This window comes from Charadrius vociferus, unplaced genomic scaffold (genome assembly GCF_000708025.1).
Source record: "Charadrius vociferus isolate BGI_N301 unplaced genomic scaffold, ASM70802v2 scaffold244, whole genome shotgun sequence".
Lineage (NCBI taxonomy): Eukaryota > Metazoa > Chordata > Aves > Charadriiformes > Charadriidae > Charadrius > Charadrius vociferus.
The window spans coordinates 5,431,863-5,449,700 of record NW_009648822.1 but is presented as its reverse complement, the minus strand read 5'-3'; the positions used below and the strand labels follow the sequence as shown (position 1 = coordinate 5,449,700).

Genomic DNA, 17,838 nt, shown 5'->3' with positions numbered 1-17,838 from the left:
AGGACTATACTGTATTTCCACTAACTACCTCCTCTACAGAAGATCATGCTAAATAGAAAACTCATTTCCAAGGGCAGAAGAAGCCCTATTGCTAGATTCTATAGCAATTGGAGCTCACTTACAGCAACCTTATAGTACTTTATATAAACTGAGAAGCTTGTATCAAATTCAGGCTTCCATTTAAAACAGATATTGCAGATATTAGGCTTCAATTAAAGAAGAAAAATAACCTTCAGTGCTTGTTTTTTTAAAGGCAAAGTTTAAAAAAAAAATCACCAAACTAGGTGAAAATTATTAAATTTCTCCAAAAAATTAAGATGAGCTTTCTTCTATTTCTTGAGACAGCACAGTTTGTGATTCACAGGGTAACTGGTATCAAACACAAGTTTATGAAAGCTCTTATAAGCAATTTTATTCCTAACCATAATGGCAGACATTTACAAAATCAGAAGAATTTATCATTTCAGTTCACCTTAAAAAATAACTTATAAAGCAGTGATATATGCAACATAAAACAGTTCAGGAGGGGAGAGGGAAAGTAAATTTTAATAATTAAAATGTAAACGTGGAAAAAAAAAAATGGAATAGAAGTCCCTACTTTTCATTTCTACTTAAGATGTCATGTCATAATACTTTACAATGTCCTGTGGGTCTATATATGTATGTGTGTATTTCTATAGCACACACACATACATATACATTAACCCACACATGTACATACACAGATAATTGTTTGCAGTTCCATCTTGGGCAGTTCTGTTACGCCACTCTTTACAGTTGCCTCAATCATGTTTGGGACCCACTGTCTTGACAGAACGGGGGAGATGGCAGAAAATAAAAAGGTGGGTCTGATTGTGTCTGAGATCCTTTTGTTAGACTGTACACTGGGATGAATAATTTTCTTCTGCAGTAGCTCTCTGAAGAGGGCCAACTCACTGTGGTCTTCATGGCGAGACTTGTTAACGGATCACACACTCATTGTCATGCTAGGGGAGTACTGAAAAAAGAGGAATCCACATTTTAACAACCATTTCCCCCCCAGGTAACTAAAACCACTTCTGGACCACAACAATGAGTTCAAATGTCAAAATGCTCTCTGAACTTCCTCCTAAATTTGTACTGTAGCCTGTGCTAAGGCTGTAGTTCAATTTGTAGTATCATAACTTCTGTTATGCTTCTGTCATTACCCAAAAATACAGCTATTGCTGATAAAGCCAACTGCCTTGAAGATTGTTTTGGTGTTACCTGGGTGGTGTGATGAACCGATACTTCACTGATGCCTTCCACACTTCTCCCTGGTCAATGTTGGCTATTGGGGGGATTTAACTAGGCAGATGGCAAGTTTCAAGTAGACCAGCTGCATTCATGGTTAGCTGAACCACATAAATATTTTTGAGATCCTTTTATGACTTTATGGGAAGGAATGAGTAAAGATACGTCTGACTGGAATTCAACTAGGCTTTTGGTGTCAATTATTCTGTATTATCAATTTTAGGAGGCAAGCTGAATCAAGGATCAGTGGTCATTCTCTTTTACGTGAACCAAAAATTCAACCACCACATTACGTTATTATTGTAACACAAATTGAACTGCATCCCTTATACAAGCTACAGTTGCCCTCAAGTTGGCAGTTCTTCATCACAATAATCAATGGGACACCACAATGCCCAAAAGAAGTGCACATCTATATGCCTAATTCGTTTTCAAATTGAAAATTGTGGACTGCAGAAACACTTCCTTTGGCCTAAAATCTTCTAAGTAGAGAAAAAAGTTCAAATGCAAGAAGTAATAGCATTATGAAAACTGATACAAGAAACAGAAAGATAAATTTGCCTCTGCAAAAACAGATATGCAATAAAATCCTGCCAAAGCTAGACTTTCAAGCTGGCCGCTTCCAATTGTCCAAAAATATGAGAAAAAGTATTTTGGAGGGGTCTTTTCTGTCATGTAAACTGTACAGAATGGACTACTTGGGTAAAGTCTGTTTTGTCCCAGGTCTCTGATGGTTTCCCTGTCCCATCAATGGTTTCCCTGTCCCATCACGTGCTGAGCACCCCCACAGCGGGCCAGCAGAGCTAGTAAGAACACGCTTATCTTTAGCCAATCTCAAAGACCAGCTCAAATGCTTAAAGCGAAACATCTGTTCAAGTGATCTCCAGTTATCTGGGCCAAAGTACCTGGGTAATCACTTTGGACAAGGAATCTAAAGGTGACCTAAAGGCATTTGTGATTTTTAACTTATTATTAGCCAAGCAACGTTCCCCACGCCCAACCGAAACTGCTGGTGAACTGAACAGAAAATTTGCCTGAGAAGGGACTTCTTAGTAAGACCTACCCTAGCCAAGTAATGAAATATGAATCAGAAAGCAAGACAGTTCCCAAAGACTACAATATGACTTGTGGCACATATCATGCATGCCTTGTAGGCATACATCTCATGTAAAACCTTGAGGAAACTGGGTCCCAGGTTCTGCCAGGTAGGAAAACAACATCTAGGAGCACCTAGAATCCAGTAAATGTCAGAGAAAACTGATTTTCTTTTGAATACAGCTGATGTCCTTCTTTTCATTACTTTACTTGGTGAACCAGCCTGCCTGCTGATCCGACCGCCTGCCCTCAGCACAAACAGCACGTACCAAATGGAGAGTCAGGGATTACCATGACCAAGGATCACGTTTAATGGAGGTTCTGTGGTTACTGTTTTTTTGGCAGATATTGAAACATCAGTCTTTTTGGGTTGTACAAACCAATTTTCTCCAATACGCCACACAATCTGAACATGTGCCCTCTTTATGAAGACACCAACAGCTAACATGCAAAAACTCTTCTGTTTCACTAGTTAAAGGAGCGAACCCCAAAACCCCCAAAATCTGATTCCCATGAAATTTGCCATGCAATTTGACTGTTTTGTGATCTAACAGAAACCTTTTACTCGTCATAATTTCTGAGCTGAAGTTCACCACTGGCATAGTTAACGAACTTGCACTCACTTCTGGCAGCAGTGATTTCCAATAAGAACAGAAGTGTTGAAGTCACTCAGCACTTCTGAAAAATTAGGCCACTCCTATTTAGGAACCTAAACGTGGATTTAGAAACCCAGCTTCAGGCACGTGAGTATGAAGATACTGTAGTCTTACTTTGTAATGTATTTTACACCATGTTTTGCTGCCTCAAGCATGTCTCCATTTTTAAAAAGCACCATTTGTCCCAGAATGAACACTAGAGGGAACCTTTGCTTTTTCCAGCTCTAACAGCACACTGCATCTTTCCAACGTGAGATCTACTGGTTTTCTAATTACACACTCCAGTGTGAATCCAGTTCTAAAAGACATTCCCTGCAAGACACATTGTTTAGGAGTCAAAGGTTGGGCATCCACACATTGAAAGCACTCAAATGGAAGGATCTGTCAACTACATGTATTTAGGTTGCTGGGATGTTGCCTGACAAATGCCTGTTGTGCATTACTGAATACGTGCGGTGTAATTATTACTGTGCGAGAGATCTAACTTGCATTGATAACTGACCTCTTAATCTAGAAAAAGTTTCTGCAGTAAATCTATACCTTCCACATTTTCCAGTTTCAACTCAACTTCTAGCTGTATTTTGCACAAATTTTTGTTGAATCAATACTATAATTTTAGAAGCTAGTAAAAAACACGCAAGGCACAGTACTGCATTACAAGTACACTGCAAAACTGTTTGCTCTTGCTGTTATTTTTATTTTTCTAAAGAAAATGCCAGAGATGAAGGTTCACAAAGTAAAAAAAACACCCAAACAACTAAGTAAAAAAATACTTACGCTCTCACTCTGAAAAGGGTTTAGGAAGTTTCCCCCCATCTCGCCGTCATCCCTGGGAGTGCCAGGCTGATTACTCATGCTCATATTACTGGGAGAGTTCTGTTAAATAAGATTTTAAAATACAGATTAAGTGTGGAAGATTTCAGTCCATTTCCCAGCTTCACCAAGTGTGCTAACAGCACGCTTGACACTACACCGTAGTACACAAAGATGCACTATGCAATGCACTGGGATTTTCAAAGATGAAAAACAAGCCTCTGCAGGGTTCTGCATGATTCAGTCACTAATTTTAGCTTGTAAAGTAATGTTTTCTTCCCCAAAGCAAGAATTATTTATCTGTAAAATTCCTGTTTTCAGGTTATAGCCAGCGTCTTCTGCTGAAGTCGGGAAGAGTTATAAATGGCTGCAGCAGGTATGAGAGGAAGCTCTGTCACTACATTAAATCATATGGTCAAATTCAGTGAAGTCTATGAGTGTGTGCCTTGACATATGTGGCTTATGGATATGTACTTAAAGGTAGACATACAGATGGATATAGGTCTACACTGACCTTCACAAAGGCCTGTGCCTGAACAAAGGTCTTTGTTCATAGTGTTCAGTTTATTGAAATACAGTTTCACAGGTAGTTCACAAGTGTGGTTCAAGTGCTAAACCACTTTCACTGAGCACAGCCAATACACAGTGTTTACAGGTAAAAGAGTTAATGAGTTTTGGATGAAAGACTCCTGAGTAACAGCTGGCCACTGGACTGGGCTTGTGAACACTTTCAGCAGCTGCACTTTTGCCACTTGCTTGCACAGAGAACAATGCAACAGCGTTTTAATCTACCTTTTCAGTGTCATGGTGTAACTGAAATGCTAATAAATAGTGACAATACAAAGGCTTCTGAAGAGAAATTCCTTGTTTTTTACAGAAGTGCACAACCACCTCTGCAATGTTCAGAAAATGCTTCCAACATTCAGTTACTTAAAGAAAGGGTGAAACAAGGAATAGTCACAGAAATTATTCTAAGTCAATAGCTAATACGTGATTATTGTAGACACTGCAATTAGCTAGGTGTTTTTACAAAGTTGATTTGTGGTACCCTACCATGCCTGGAGCATGGGCAATTCTCTTTCCATCACTGTTAAGATTCCTGCTTATAGAGGATTTGTTATGGAAAAGGAGCAGTCAGGGAAAGGAAGGAAGTGAAGTCATTAACTTTTTTATGAAACTTTTATATCTATCACACTTCTTTCTTTGATTTTTTTTTTTTAATCCAGAAAAATTGAATGCAGTATTGCTGTTGAGATTTTACTTACACAAATGCAAATCTGGTGTCACAATAAATTTAACAAAAACCTAGTGCAGCCAATGGGCAAGCTAACAAAAGGCAACTCCAAGAAGTGGCTCTTGATCAAAGTAACCAAATCATAATGGCTGTAAGAATGCTAAGTGAATTTGTTCTGTTTTTCTTATGTTATTCTCAGTTGCAATCCTGACACAGTATGTCTGTCAGCATAGATATTTTTTCTTAAAAAACCCAAGGTATTTAGCACATTGATAATACCTGCATGCAGTCTTCATTTACTGTAACTAAATCTGCAAGAGGTCAAACTTTGAATGAAAAATAGTAAACATTAAAAAAAGAAAAAGTCCCCTTAATTTCTTGGCACTTTCCTCACATCTACAAAGGCTATCGATCCTACCCTGGCGCTTTACAGATGTGTAGCGGAGTAGTCACTGAACAGAAAATGGGATGGGATAGCTATGACTTCTACTTCCCCTTCACACCGTATTTCCACATGCTCTCCTTTGTAATCATGAAGTTCCATGTTGACCACAGTCCATAATTTAAATAACGGTAACGTATTCCACTGTTCCACACAATTTATTTCACCTCCAAAGAGAAGAAAAAGTGTTGTTCCCAGCTACATCAAATACCAAAATGCAAACCAGTTACTTTTTGCTACTATATTAGCAGAATGGTACGCCTGACGGCTGTACATCCTGTCCGCTTTGCAATGTGTTTTGTACGGTTAATGAAAGGCTGCTGTGAAGTTTTCACCACAGTGCCATAAGGGACGATCTCAGTCTGAATGGCCAGGTATGTTTATGGGTTCAGCTCAGTGTATTTATTTTCAGTTATAGATTAAATATAAAATTACATAAGTGACACGCAGGCATAGCTGTTTTTTATTAGCACCTGAAATGCAACTTACAAGTTGGGTCAAGACCCCTGCCTTTGCCCTTTAGCGTTCTTCAGTCTAGTTCACTGCTTCTAGAACTGTGATCCCCAGATCTCCGGGCATCACTGGACAACCTGTCCATCAGCTAACTAGTTAATTAACACCTGACAGTTAAGTTTGCTGTTCAGTGAAGTTAGTATAGCAAAGATTTAGGGATCCACAGCTTGAAAAAGGGTTGAAAACTATTGCTTCAGTTCAACCACAGCTATTGTACCTTAAGCAGAAATTAATTCAGGGAACTCCTGTTGCCTGTGTTACGCAGGAGGTCACACTACACAATCCTATCAGTCCCTTCTGGCCTTAAAATCTATGAATATAAAGTTTAAAATCCACTAAGGCCATGTCACATTTATTTTATACGATGCTCCCTCACTTTTGCTCGTTCCTGGGGGATTTACCCCTGTTTTCTCTTGCTCTGTTAGTGCAAAGCTTTGAAATTCTGCAATTGCTACAGTATGCCAGCCCCAAGGGTTCAAATTCCTGACATAAACGCTTTTATAGCAACTCCCCTGGGCTGCTTTTATGGCCAGTATGGGGTCTGGCATTGTAGCACTAGCTGAGGTTTTCCAAACCAAGTATGTCTTTGATGCCTGCACAAATTCCACGGGCACTGCAAGAAACACTGGTTATTAATGTTTATTTAATATGTGTAATTTCAGTTCATTTACTTCCCTCATCTCAATCTACTTCATAAAAACTTCACGTTTTGCCATTCAGCCAAACATATTAAAATCTCCTCTAGAAAAACGTAGCTCTGGATTCTGAGACCTGTGCTGATTCTACCAAGACTGGATTAGTTTTCTACTTCTCCTGGGAACTGATAATCACCATGAAGTCCCATGCCTAGACTTGAGCACCACACACCCCAACTTCAGTGAGCAATTTCCGCCGGTGGAACTCTACCTGTGAAGAAGCCAGCCGCGAGACTGGTCGGTGATGTATGCAGGGACACTGTCACCTCAGCAAGAACAATCCCGGTAACGGTGTACAAAATTGCAAGGCAGCCACATAATAGTTTTGCATGCATCAATCCCAGAAATCTACTATTCCTTGCAAGCAGATGTACTACTACCTACCCAAAATTACCAATGCTACCCACACATTTTTACTGCCGACAATGAAGGCTGCGCGTCGGGCAGTGCTGCTCAGAAGAAGATTACAATGGTGTAACAGGACTACTCTGTTACTTCCAAAGGCAGCAGTATTTTTCTTACAGTTATTTGAAAGAGGCATGCATCAAATGCGATTTCCATCAGTTACTCATTAAAGTTAACAAATTACAAGACTTCCAGGTAAATTTTTTGATCCAAGTTTTCCGAGCTCCTGATACTTGCATTAGCACATATACTGATACTTAATACCAGTGAGCTGAATACAGGCTTTTAAAAATAATCCTATGGCAAGCTAATGGAAACATTCTGGATTTTTCCTCAAAAAATGCTGCAGTTTGCAATAAAAATATTGAATAAAAAATATGGACATCATTGATTTAAAAAGTGCTGTAGTCTTATTATCTCATTGGAGGCTTTTACTGAATCCATCACTGCACATCTAAGCACAGCACAACAAAGGAACGTGGTCATTCCAATCCATCATTTTACTCTTTGCGGGGCCTGAAAATGTTATTGATCTTTAAAATGTACATAAATATAGGATTGCTATAGATGCTGCTCCATCAGAGGAGCAGCAACGGCCTCAGACGCATTGCTGAGGTCCTTCTCTCCAGAAAGATATACACTAAGCACACTTCACAGGGTACCTCTCTGCCATATCACACCACCAGAAGACCATGAACTGGGGAACCCTACAGGGTCCTCCTCCTCCTCTTTGGATTTACAAATACGTATCACTAACTGATGAACAATTCCCGCCTTCTGAACACCTGGAAGCTTATTTTCAACAAACTCACACTAAAAAATTCTATGTTAACCCACGGGAATTTAGGTGAGCATTTTGTTCCCTGGTGGCCTGCATGTTGGCATCTCGCCATAGCTCCCGAGCGTGCACCTACAGCAAGGTCCCAGTGCGACCAGAGCACATGTAGACCGGCCTTAGATGGATCTGAAGTGGCAAAGTCAGCCCTGGGACAGATCTAGCGACAGCACTGCGGTACTCAGTCCTGGGGCAGACAAGGTGCACCGGCAGTTGATATGCTCAAAACAAACTCATACTCCTCTCTTGGAAGATTGTGAAGAATTTTGCTACAAACGAATGAGTTATAAAATTTTAACAGAAACAACCTCTTCATCAATTTCTGTGTTTATAGATCAAAAGCACGAAAAGTGCAGGGAGATCGTTGTAGTGATATATTTATTAGTTTCAGTCAGTTACATCTGAAGATGCTGAGTACAAAACATAGTGTTTTGCAGGGGAGAGATTTATGCCACTTTATCAATATTAAATAAGCTTATTAATTCCTAATTTAATGATGATCACATATGTAGTAGCGTCATTTTTACGGAATAAGTGACACATTCAAGCACAGTATTATTTTCGTAGATGTAAAACCCTTGCAGGTTAAACTCGCATTCATTTCCAACTCTTCAATGGTTGTGATATCAAAATAGTGCTTCTTTTAAAACTACTTCTTAATCTAGCTTTTAGGAACTTATACTAATGATTAAGATATTAACATTGCCTTACAGAGGTGACAAAGGCAATCATGCAGTGCATAAAAGTAGCATCCTAATGACACTTTCCCAAATTTACATTTAACTAGAATTGATTATTAGAACTATATTCATTTGTCTTAACAGTATGGAAGATTATAACATGATCAATCAGATTATGAACTGGATATAATTAATCACATTCAATAATATACATTATTATGCAGTAGAGAATAAGTCTACTTATACTCCCTATTGATTATATTGTTTAAAATTTTCAATTAATACTAATTCTGTCTGCATAGCCTCCAAAGAGTTGGCAAGCAGAAAATGCAGACATATAATAAAAAGCTTCATAACAGAGACAAAGAAAGCATGTTTAGAGTGAAACATTCTAAAATTTCCAAATATTTGATTAGATACTCACTTTGGAAATACTGTCCATGTCTCCTGAGCCTTAAATTAAAATAGACAATTATTCAGTTAGTTTTCAGCTGAAGTTAATCTAAGATTTTTTTTTTCATAGTAAATATATAGTGTAACAGCAATATTTTAAAACATAACCAACCATCCTTCATGTCACTTCCTTCCCAATGTCTCTCTCAGTAAAAGTTTACAGTCAATATTGAGTAATATTAGTCCTTTGGTACAGACCCGGTGCAGAAACTGAGAAAAGAATGAAGGACACACTTCCAATCTGTATCAGTTATTTGGATGGCATCCTTTCAGGATGAGACAGCCCAGCACAACTCAAGAAACCATGTGCCTGACCTCCCTGTCCCACTAGCAATGGTAGGGTACACGGAAGGCAGTTAATTTGGGGTATATCCGCCTATGGGAAATGTTGCTTCAGCTTGAGAAAGAAAAAAGCAAAATCATGGCTAACTAGTAAAAGTTGATAATCCTGGGGGAAAAAAAACCTACTGTTATCACTCAGGTCAGCTGGGAGGGTTTCACCAATGTCTTTGCTCCCAGAAGTAGAAGACTACTACCGAAATGGGCTGAAATGACATCAATGTTTGATGCATTATATATACTGATGATGACAGTATCTTTCAGAAGAAAGCAGATGATCCTGAGGACCAGAGTAACAGAAACCAAATAAAATTAAATATAATGGATGCAAGACTATTGAAAAGGATTTTTTTCACATGCTGTAGCTCTCATTCAGGTAACGCCAAGAATAAAGGAAATTCAACTTTACGATAGATGTATCAAGAAAAGCATTTTTAGCAGCAACAGACAGTAAACAATTCTGGTGACCTATTTTCAGGAAAGACAAATTCTAGAAGAGTACTGAACACAAAACTAGAAGAGTATCAGAGAAAAACAATCAAGAGAATGGAGTTGTGGGAGGAGACTGAAATAGCTTACTATACTTAGCCAGGCAAATTAAGGCTGAGAAGGAATATGATTCCTCTCTATAAATACATGAGATACATAAATGTTACAAAGAGTCATTTTGTCATGGCCCATAAGATAAAATTTGGTGGAAATCAGGAAAATATTTATTTCTAACCATCAGAGTTATGAACAGAAATACAACAGAAGGGTTGTGGTCAAAGAAGTTGGAGAAGTTCAAGATGGACTTTGACCAATTTATCCATCTGACTATGAGACACAGCTGCTTACTGCAGCATGGGAATGAATGCAGCAGATCTCTCCCAGCCCTCCTCTCCTAAAAGAACTCGGGTTCCAGTTTAGATACAAAGTCACCCCTAGAAGGCAGTCACCATTAATTTGACTAAGCACATCATCATTTTCACTAGAGAAAATAACTAACCAAATGCTAGGTACACGTAAAAGGCTTCCATAACTGTTTCAATTTAATTTTTTCTTTTAGCTAAGGAATAAATCTCAAGCTATAGAAAGTGACAGAAAAAGATGTGATTACCTTTTACACAGTTCTTCATTTATTTGAATGCAATGTGTATCATTATTAATTAAAGCAGCAATCCATTTTAGGATTGTAAATATGTAAAGAAAGGCTGTAAAATCACAACGTGTCCTTATGCAAAGTAATCTAGGAATCAGGAATGCTTTCCCAGAAAAAGAGATAATTCTATTAGGAGATAGATGCCTACTGCTGAATTTTAATCATTCAGAACATGTCTGCTAAATGAGGTTTGATGGCTTGTTTTTTTCCCTCGTCTTGTCATCGCCTCTTCGAATTTCTCCCTTCTTCTTTATACTTCCTGTCTCACAACCTCCAACTCCTTGGATCACGAGTGATAGACCTCCACCCACCAGGGCAGTATGGAATTAAATGCTATGGAGTTGAGGTTGGTCCATGCTTGTGCTGGGACGGTGACAGAGCTTTTCCTTGGGGACAGCAGCAGGGGGAACACGGGCAGCTTGGCTTCTTCTGCCTGCCTGACCTCCATCTAGCTCACTTGGGTTCCTCCCCATAAAGGAAAACGGCTGCTCAGCAGGGTGCTGATGGGACCCCTTGTGGGCACCGGGCCAGCTCCCAGGTATAAAAGAGAACCTTGCTGGTGGACAGGGGGGATAGCAGAAAAAAAAGACCTGAAGTCTTTGCTGCCCCAGGTTCCCCCCTGTTGTTGTCCGCATGACCCACACCCCTTGGTGCAGCCAGAAGTGAAGAGTACAACGCAAGACCCGTATTCGGAGCTACTGGCCTGGTGTTAGGGTATGCACAGAAATAAAACCAAGGTATTTATTTACTTTGTGGCTATGGAAGAGGAAGGCATAAATGCAATTCATTTATATGTGGCAACACTTCTTAAATTCCTTCCAAGTGTCAGTCACGCTTCCAGCAAAGACTAAGAGCAAAGAGCTTGCTAGCAAGGACAGTCAGGAGGTAATGCAGAGTTGTGCAAGGCTTCTCCCCCACGTACGAGTCCTTCAAAAACCATAGTGTCAAAAGTCAGTCAGCACACTGCTCCTCCTGCCTCTGCACGCCCTGACAAGAATTTATGTTCTTTTGGGTGCATTAAAACTGGCACCTGTCCGAAGCTGTTAATGAGGATGGGTTAATAAACTTACACTTAGCAGACATATGGCTCAGTATGGAATAAATGAGGATATAAAAATGTTGGGATAAAACCAGCTTAACACATACATCAATATATGTAATAACTTACTTCCAGGTAATTGATAAGAACGTGCACCAGCATGTCACAATGACACCTTCCCAAGATTTTCGAAGAGGAACAGAAGTAAATAAAAATGGTTCTTAAGCCTTCAGCTCTACATTACTGTAGACTGGCTTTCATCAACTGGATTAAAACTACACTCTCATATAAATACAGTAACTAGTTTTCTTTCAGAAGTGCATGATGTATGCCAACTCATGCTTAAAAAGTATCTCAATACTTCTTATTGATGTATATACAGCTTTTTCAGTTTTTAAAAGATTTTTACATACAGCCTTCTGCATAACTCAGAGAACTAGTCACAGCAAATGGCACTAGTCATTGAAAATTGACAATGTTCACAATATTTACTATCATTACCTAATGATCCATTCATATGATGTGAATCCATTCCACCCAGTCCACTCATAGGTCCATCTGACCCTGGCCCCATTGGAAACTACAAAAGGAAAACTAGTATTACTGTACAGTTTTTTGTAGATGATTAATAAAATATTCCTCAGGAAAAAAAAAAAAAAGGAAAAATGCACAGTCCCAGCTCTGAAGCTCTGAATGCACAAATCAAGTGAAAGTCTTTCATGTGAAGACTGCAAAAACATAATTGCTTTTGTTCATTTTTTCCAATGCTACCTTCACGATTTTTGGATAGTCTCATCTCTATAGGCTGGAATATAGCTCAGGAATAATTTATTATTTATTTCAACACTTTGTGTATGACTTTCAAACCTGCTAGTGCTGACCTACCTCAACTCTCATTGAAGTTACAGGGAACTTTAGTATTCTCTTCAATAAGTGATTAATTAACAGCTTTCAAACCCCACCCCATCCATACTGACATGTGGACTACTCCACGTTACCTTTGCAGCACAAGCAGTTTCTGTCCAATTTCAGATATTAACCGTAACTTAAGTTCTTAAAAAGCTTAAACACATTAACATAATAGAAAAATTTCTAAAATTCACTGCATAATGATTTAGAAATATCTAAATATCTGTATTTTTAAGTTCTACTGGCCTTCTTTTTTTCTAAAGGCCCATAATATGGATCACGATGAAATGAAATACGGTTGTAATCAGAGAAATACAATAAAACTGAAGGCGTACAGAAGGATCAGAGAAGAAACAAGTTCTACCTAAGAATCCAGATTCCTGTCAGCTCTAGAACTGCTGAAATTTAGCCTAAAATAGTCACAAGTTAAATACTTCATCAGGCAAATACTTAAATGTTATCACTAAGTTTCATTCTTAACATCCCATTCTGATAAACAGGGGCGTTTGTTTCTTCTCAGAGGCATTAATGTTATCATTTTTTACATGGCAGGGCAACATACTATTGGGTCAGTTTAAACAATTTTTGTCTCCCTTTTCCAGGGTAGATACTTTTTTATAACAGAAGTTTGAATCCTGCAGAACCTAATGCTTAGTGACAGCTCCTAGGATGGCGTCCTATCACACAGAATTCTATTGCACTGCAGCGTGACAAACTAAGTCATCCCCAAGATCCACATGCAGAAGCTTCTAAGGTCTTCTCCATGTAAAAGAATATGCCCCAGTCATAATTTTGCATATATTGGCATGACTGATTTGGGAAATGATACAAAGTACATGGTGGGGTGGAACCAACTGAAGCTTCTCCAGTAAGAACGGAAAACTTAGCATCAATGATGGAAATGTAGTGTTTGGATAGAAAAACACTGTATGATTCAAAAAAGTATATCACTAGATTCATATTTACATTAGGTCTGTTGGGTCCAGGTGGTACTGCATTCATTAAAGTGTACATGTTGTCTCCAGAGTTGGTTGAATCTGTAGTAAGAGATTATTTTAAGTGCTAATATATACATTTCAATAAAGCTACTCACCTAATACATTTCCTGTCATTTTGTTCATATTATTTCTGTGCCTGAATCACTGATATACAGCAGCAATATAATGGAAGATTTCATTCCCTTTCTATCTATTGCTACCACACAACAGAGCTACGAAAAGAAATAATTGCAATGGTCCCTAAGTGACTACTTCTCGACTCTGGTTTTATGCATGACTGTTAAAAGATCTATAAATCACCAAGTATCTGTAACTATTTAATTCCATAAACCCTTTTTTCCTGGAGTTCCAAATTACTTCACTCATCTTCAATATTCTCTATAAAACGGGAGTTTCTTTCTTATCAATACTTCCTGTAATTTGTTTTCCATCTGTAATAAATGATAAATAGCTTCTCATTACAGACACTGCAAGTTAGTATAGTGAGTAAAAATTTTTTATTCCCATTCATGTCAGTCTTTGATTTTGGATATATCTAACTATTCAGTGGAACATTGTGCAAAGATCCTTCCTCTAAGGACAGCTCTAACTGATGTATTTTCATAGAACAGTGTGGTTCAATACTTCAAAAAAGCCCTGTGCCCAAAACCGACAAAGCCATTCTGGCACAGCGTGGTGCTTGAGCTATCAAGTTCTGCCAAGAGTTTCACTCGGCCTTGCCAGACGTTGACACAGCTGTATTGCATCTCAGTCCTCTTCCTCCAATGAATGCACATGAACTTTCAGAGGGAGCACCTCCAGAGTTGAAATGTAAGATTTAACTAACAAGACACACAGAAGGCAACCCGTATAACTCTTCTGGTCGAACTTAAGAAACCAATGACCAAGAACCACTAGTAGATACAAATTATGCATTCTGATCTCTAATTTATCCCCAGTGCTAACATGAGCAAAGTCTTAACACCCTTCATCAATATTTGTAAGAAAGAGAAGGCAAAAAATGCAGCAGATAGTAGACAAATTAGGTGAAAACCTTTCCCAAGGGAACTGGACAAGACATAGGCCATGTAATGAAAACGTTTACTGAGAGGTGAATGACCTAAGGGAAGTCTAAATACATCCCTAAGGGGACAGCATGGTTTAAAAAAAACATTGTCAACTCTGGAAAATCAGTACCTCTATAGTACCTACAAAAAAACCAAAGAATAGCTTAGTACTCTGTACCTAGCTCCTCCAAAAGACCATTCCACCTCTTTGAATAAGAGTTTTGAGATGAACAACACACACAAAAACCACTGCTGAGCTCTAATTGCTTTTCCAAGACAAGGTGATGGGGGACTTTTGAGTCAGAAGTAGTGAAAGTGAGAAAACTGAGATTAGACTGGCATGTTGGAATTGGGAATGTGGCCTGAGCTCCTGCAAGAATGTATTTGTACGTATTCTGGGCAGTTAACACCAAAGTTTTGTCTATTCCTTAGTCTTTCTGAGACAGTTTTCTAAGTATTAATTAACCTTGGTAAGTAAATAACTCCATTATGTGCAGAGCACTAAGCACCACCACAACATTCAAATATACTGTTTGAAAAGGAGGGGGAACAAAAAGCTTTTAGCCTAAAGTTATCTAAGTAGAATTAGCACATAAGTTGTTTTTAACATTCAGTGAGGTAGGCAACAAGTTCTTCAACCACTAGATCCTGCTGCAACACATATCTCTGGCTCTCCCCATGTTCTGCTGCCTCCTGTAAAAATACCTATGGGCTAGTCCAGCCATGTGAACCCTCCGAGCTGGTTTGTCTCAGAGGCAAGTAAATACCTTTGCAGAATTCTCAGTGAATTTCTAAGTGTTCCATACTTTGGAAAACAGATCCTCAAAACATCTTTGAGTCTCTAACTGAAAACGGGAACAACTGTCAGCAGAAGCTTTATTTAAGCTGCCCACAGACAGCCTAACGTGTGCTGTAACTGCAGTGCTGACTATTATTAAAAGTGCAGGCTGTCCGTAAGTTTGTTTCATGTTAAGAGACTCTTAACTTTTAAATGCCAGCTTGCACTAATTATCTTTTCCATTAATGATATAAACAAGGAAGCCTTACTCTGTACCTCAGGTTGCATTTTTTAAAGCCCTGGAATTGTATTTAATGAAGATATTATATTGGTGCAAGAAGTTCTCATGGACAGTTAGGAAACTTCCCTACCCTCTTATCCTGTAGAGGACAGCAAGAACATGTAGGATGTAAGGACTGAGGATGCTGTAACATCACTGAAGTGAACAAGTCCCTCTCAGTTGGTGAAAGTAAATTACGAAGACCGATGTTGGACAAAAGGACTAGCCATTGAATACTGGATTATAATACTGGGTTAGTTTCATTTTAGTAGATTTCTGTCCATTGGGGAGGGCAGCCTCCTACACATCTTGCAGTTCCACCTTCATATCAGAATCTTTGCAGAACACTGATGGAGGAGAATACTTCCATCTAGTTGACCATCTTTAAGCCTTGAGAAGCTAGCTAGCCGTCCTGAATCCTCTCATCCTCCTCCTGGGTTCCTCAAACCTCAGTAGCAATGCGGCCAGTCTTCTGTATGGCCAAACTCTCCATGTGGTTGCGAGATACAGACCATGTTACTTGGGGAAACAACGGGGCAGTTGAAGTTCTTGGAACAGATCACTGGTAGGACATGACAATGGCTCCTCTGGGCCCTTACTCCTCCACTGCAAGACAGAGGAGAGCAAGCTGTCCAGCATGACCCTGCTGTCAGTCAGATGACATAGCTGCGGAAAGTAGCACCATCGCTCAAGAGCCACATGTTGGTCAGGTCTATCCCACAGGATACGACAGGGAAAGTTTCACCAGATTTAGAAATCTCCTGATTTCCAAACTGGTGCAAGTGTCCCAAAGAACATTAGCAAAAGCAAACAGAGACTGTGACTTATTTAGTTTTTAACTTGCTATTGCTGAAATTGTGGAAGAAAAAATGGGCCCAAAAGTCAGATAAATGAATTGCTCTGAACTGCAGAGATACAATACTTTGTATGTCTGCAACGTAGCAGGGAAAGAAAGTGAAAGCGCAGGAAAAAACCTGATACAGAAAGTACAAATATAGTAATTTCTCATTAGCAGATTCTTCATGAAAATCAAAGTCTGGAAAATAATTTTGGTACTTCCTAAAATCCCTTATAATTATCTTTTGTTATTTCCAAGTATATTTCAATACCTGCAGGACTAGGCATGATAGGTGTTCCTGGTGGCCCTCCACCTCCCGGAGGACCCTAAAGAGGGTAGAAAATATTGGTTAGCATGAAAGGAAAAAAATACCACAGTAAAAAATGAACAAAGTACAGACAAAAAAACCAGTATCGTGAATGTCATGAGTTACTCTGGTGAAAACATGCACATTTTCTGATAAGCTAGCAAAACAGCTCATCACAGATTAAGACAAGGAAATTGGTCAGCAAGCTCTGGCACAGATTTCTGATGTACATAGGTATACAGACCCAAGAATATCCACTAGTCAATAACTCCGTGTCATGCTGTGAGTCAGACAAGAGAAATACCTGGAGCAGGGCCGAAGACAATTATATTTAATTCCCTCAACCTACTTTTATTACCACTGGTTTTCCAGCTGGCACTTCTGTTTGGTTGTACTCTGTACACAGTCAATGGTGGAGTACCCAATGTTTGCTAAGCACAAAACAAGGGGGTGTCCTATGGGGACATGAGAGCCTCATCACCTTAAGAAAATTTTCTTTTTTAGGCAGACTTGGTTATCTCAATGCCATAGGTTTCTTAATTCTATCGGTATAACATCCTGCAGTTTTTTAAAGTAACATCTGTATATAATTTCTTCTCAAATTAATGACAAATGGATTTTAAATGTCAGGATAATTTCGGGTACAGTCATATCACTTGCCCAGATTGGAAAAGATTGAAAAATCAAAAAAAAAACCCAAACCATCAAGGAGCATCTATTTACTTAGTGTTTTACTTCTGTGGTACAAATGTGTTTATGACTAACAACTGTATACAAGCTGCTCTGGCTGTTAAACAAGCTTTTTAAGGTTCTTTAAGAATTTCTCCAATAATTTTATTCTAAACATCCTAATCGTTTAGTAAGAATATAACTGTAACTTCTTGTTCCCTGTGTTTGCAAATCCACTAGTATTTTTAAGTGACACGAAAAATGACCAATTTCCAGTTTGATAAAAATGTCTGTGTCAATAAAAGTCAATAAATATTGACTTCCCGTAATAAAAAATACAGATATTGCTAGAAATAAATTTCATTGCCATATGACTTACTATATTTTTAGCTCTTTTGTAT

At 38.7% G+C, this 17,838-nt stretch overlaps 1 protein-coding gene across 1 annotated transcript in view; it reads right to left on the bottom strand.

Moving 5' to 3' along the window:
• Nucleotides 1-389: 389 nt before the first annotated feature.
• SSBP2 (single-stranded DNA binding protein 2) overlaps nt 390-17,838 on the bottom strand; it is a 207,966-nt gene continuing 190,517 nt past the window's right edge. The window contains exons 12-17 of the mRNA XM_009886887.1: nt 16,733-16,787; nt 13,488-13,558; nt 12,114-12,192; nt 9,065-9,093; nt 3,801-3,899; nt 390-997 (exon numbers count right to left, since the gene is read on the bottom strand). Coding sequence (XP_009885189.1) covers nt 968-997; nt 3,801-3,899; nt 9,065-9,093; nt 12,114-12,192; nt 13,488-13,558; nt 16,733-16,787 — 363 coding nt within the window. The 3' untranslated portion in view covers nt 390-967. The remainder of the gene's footprint in view (nt 998-3,800; nt 3,900-9,064; nt 9,094-12,113; nt 12,193-13,487; nt 13,559-16,732; nt 16,788-17,838) is intronic.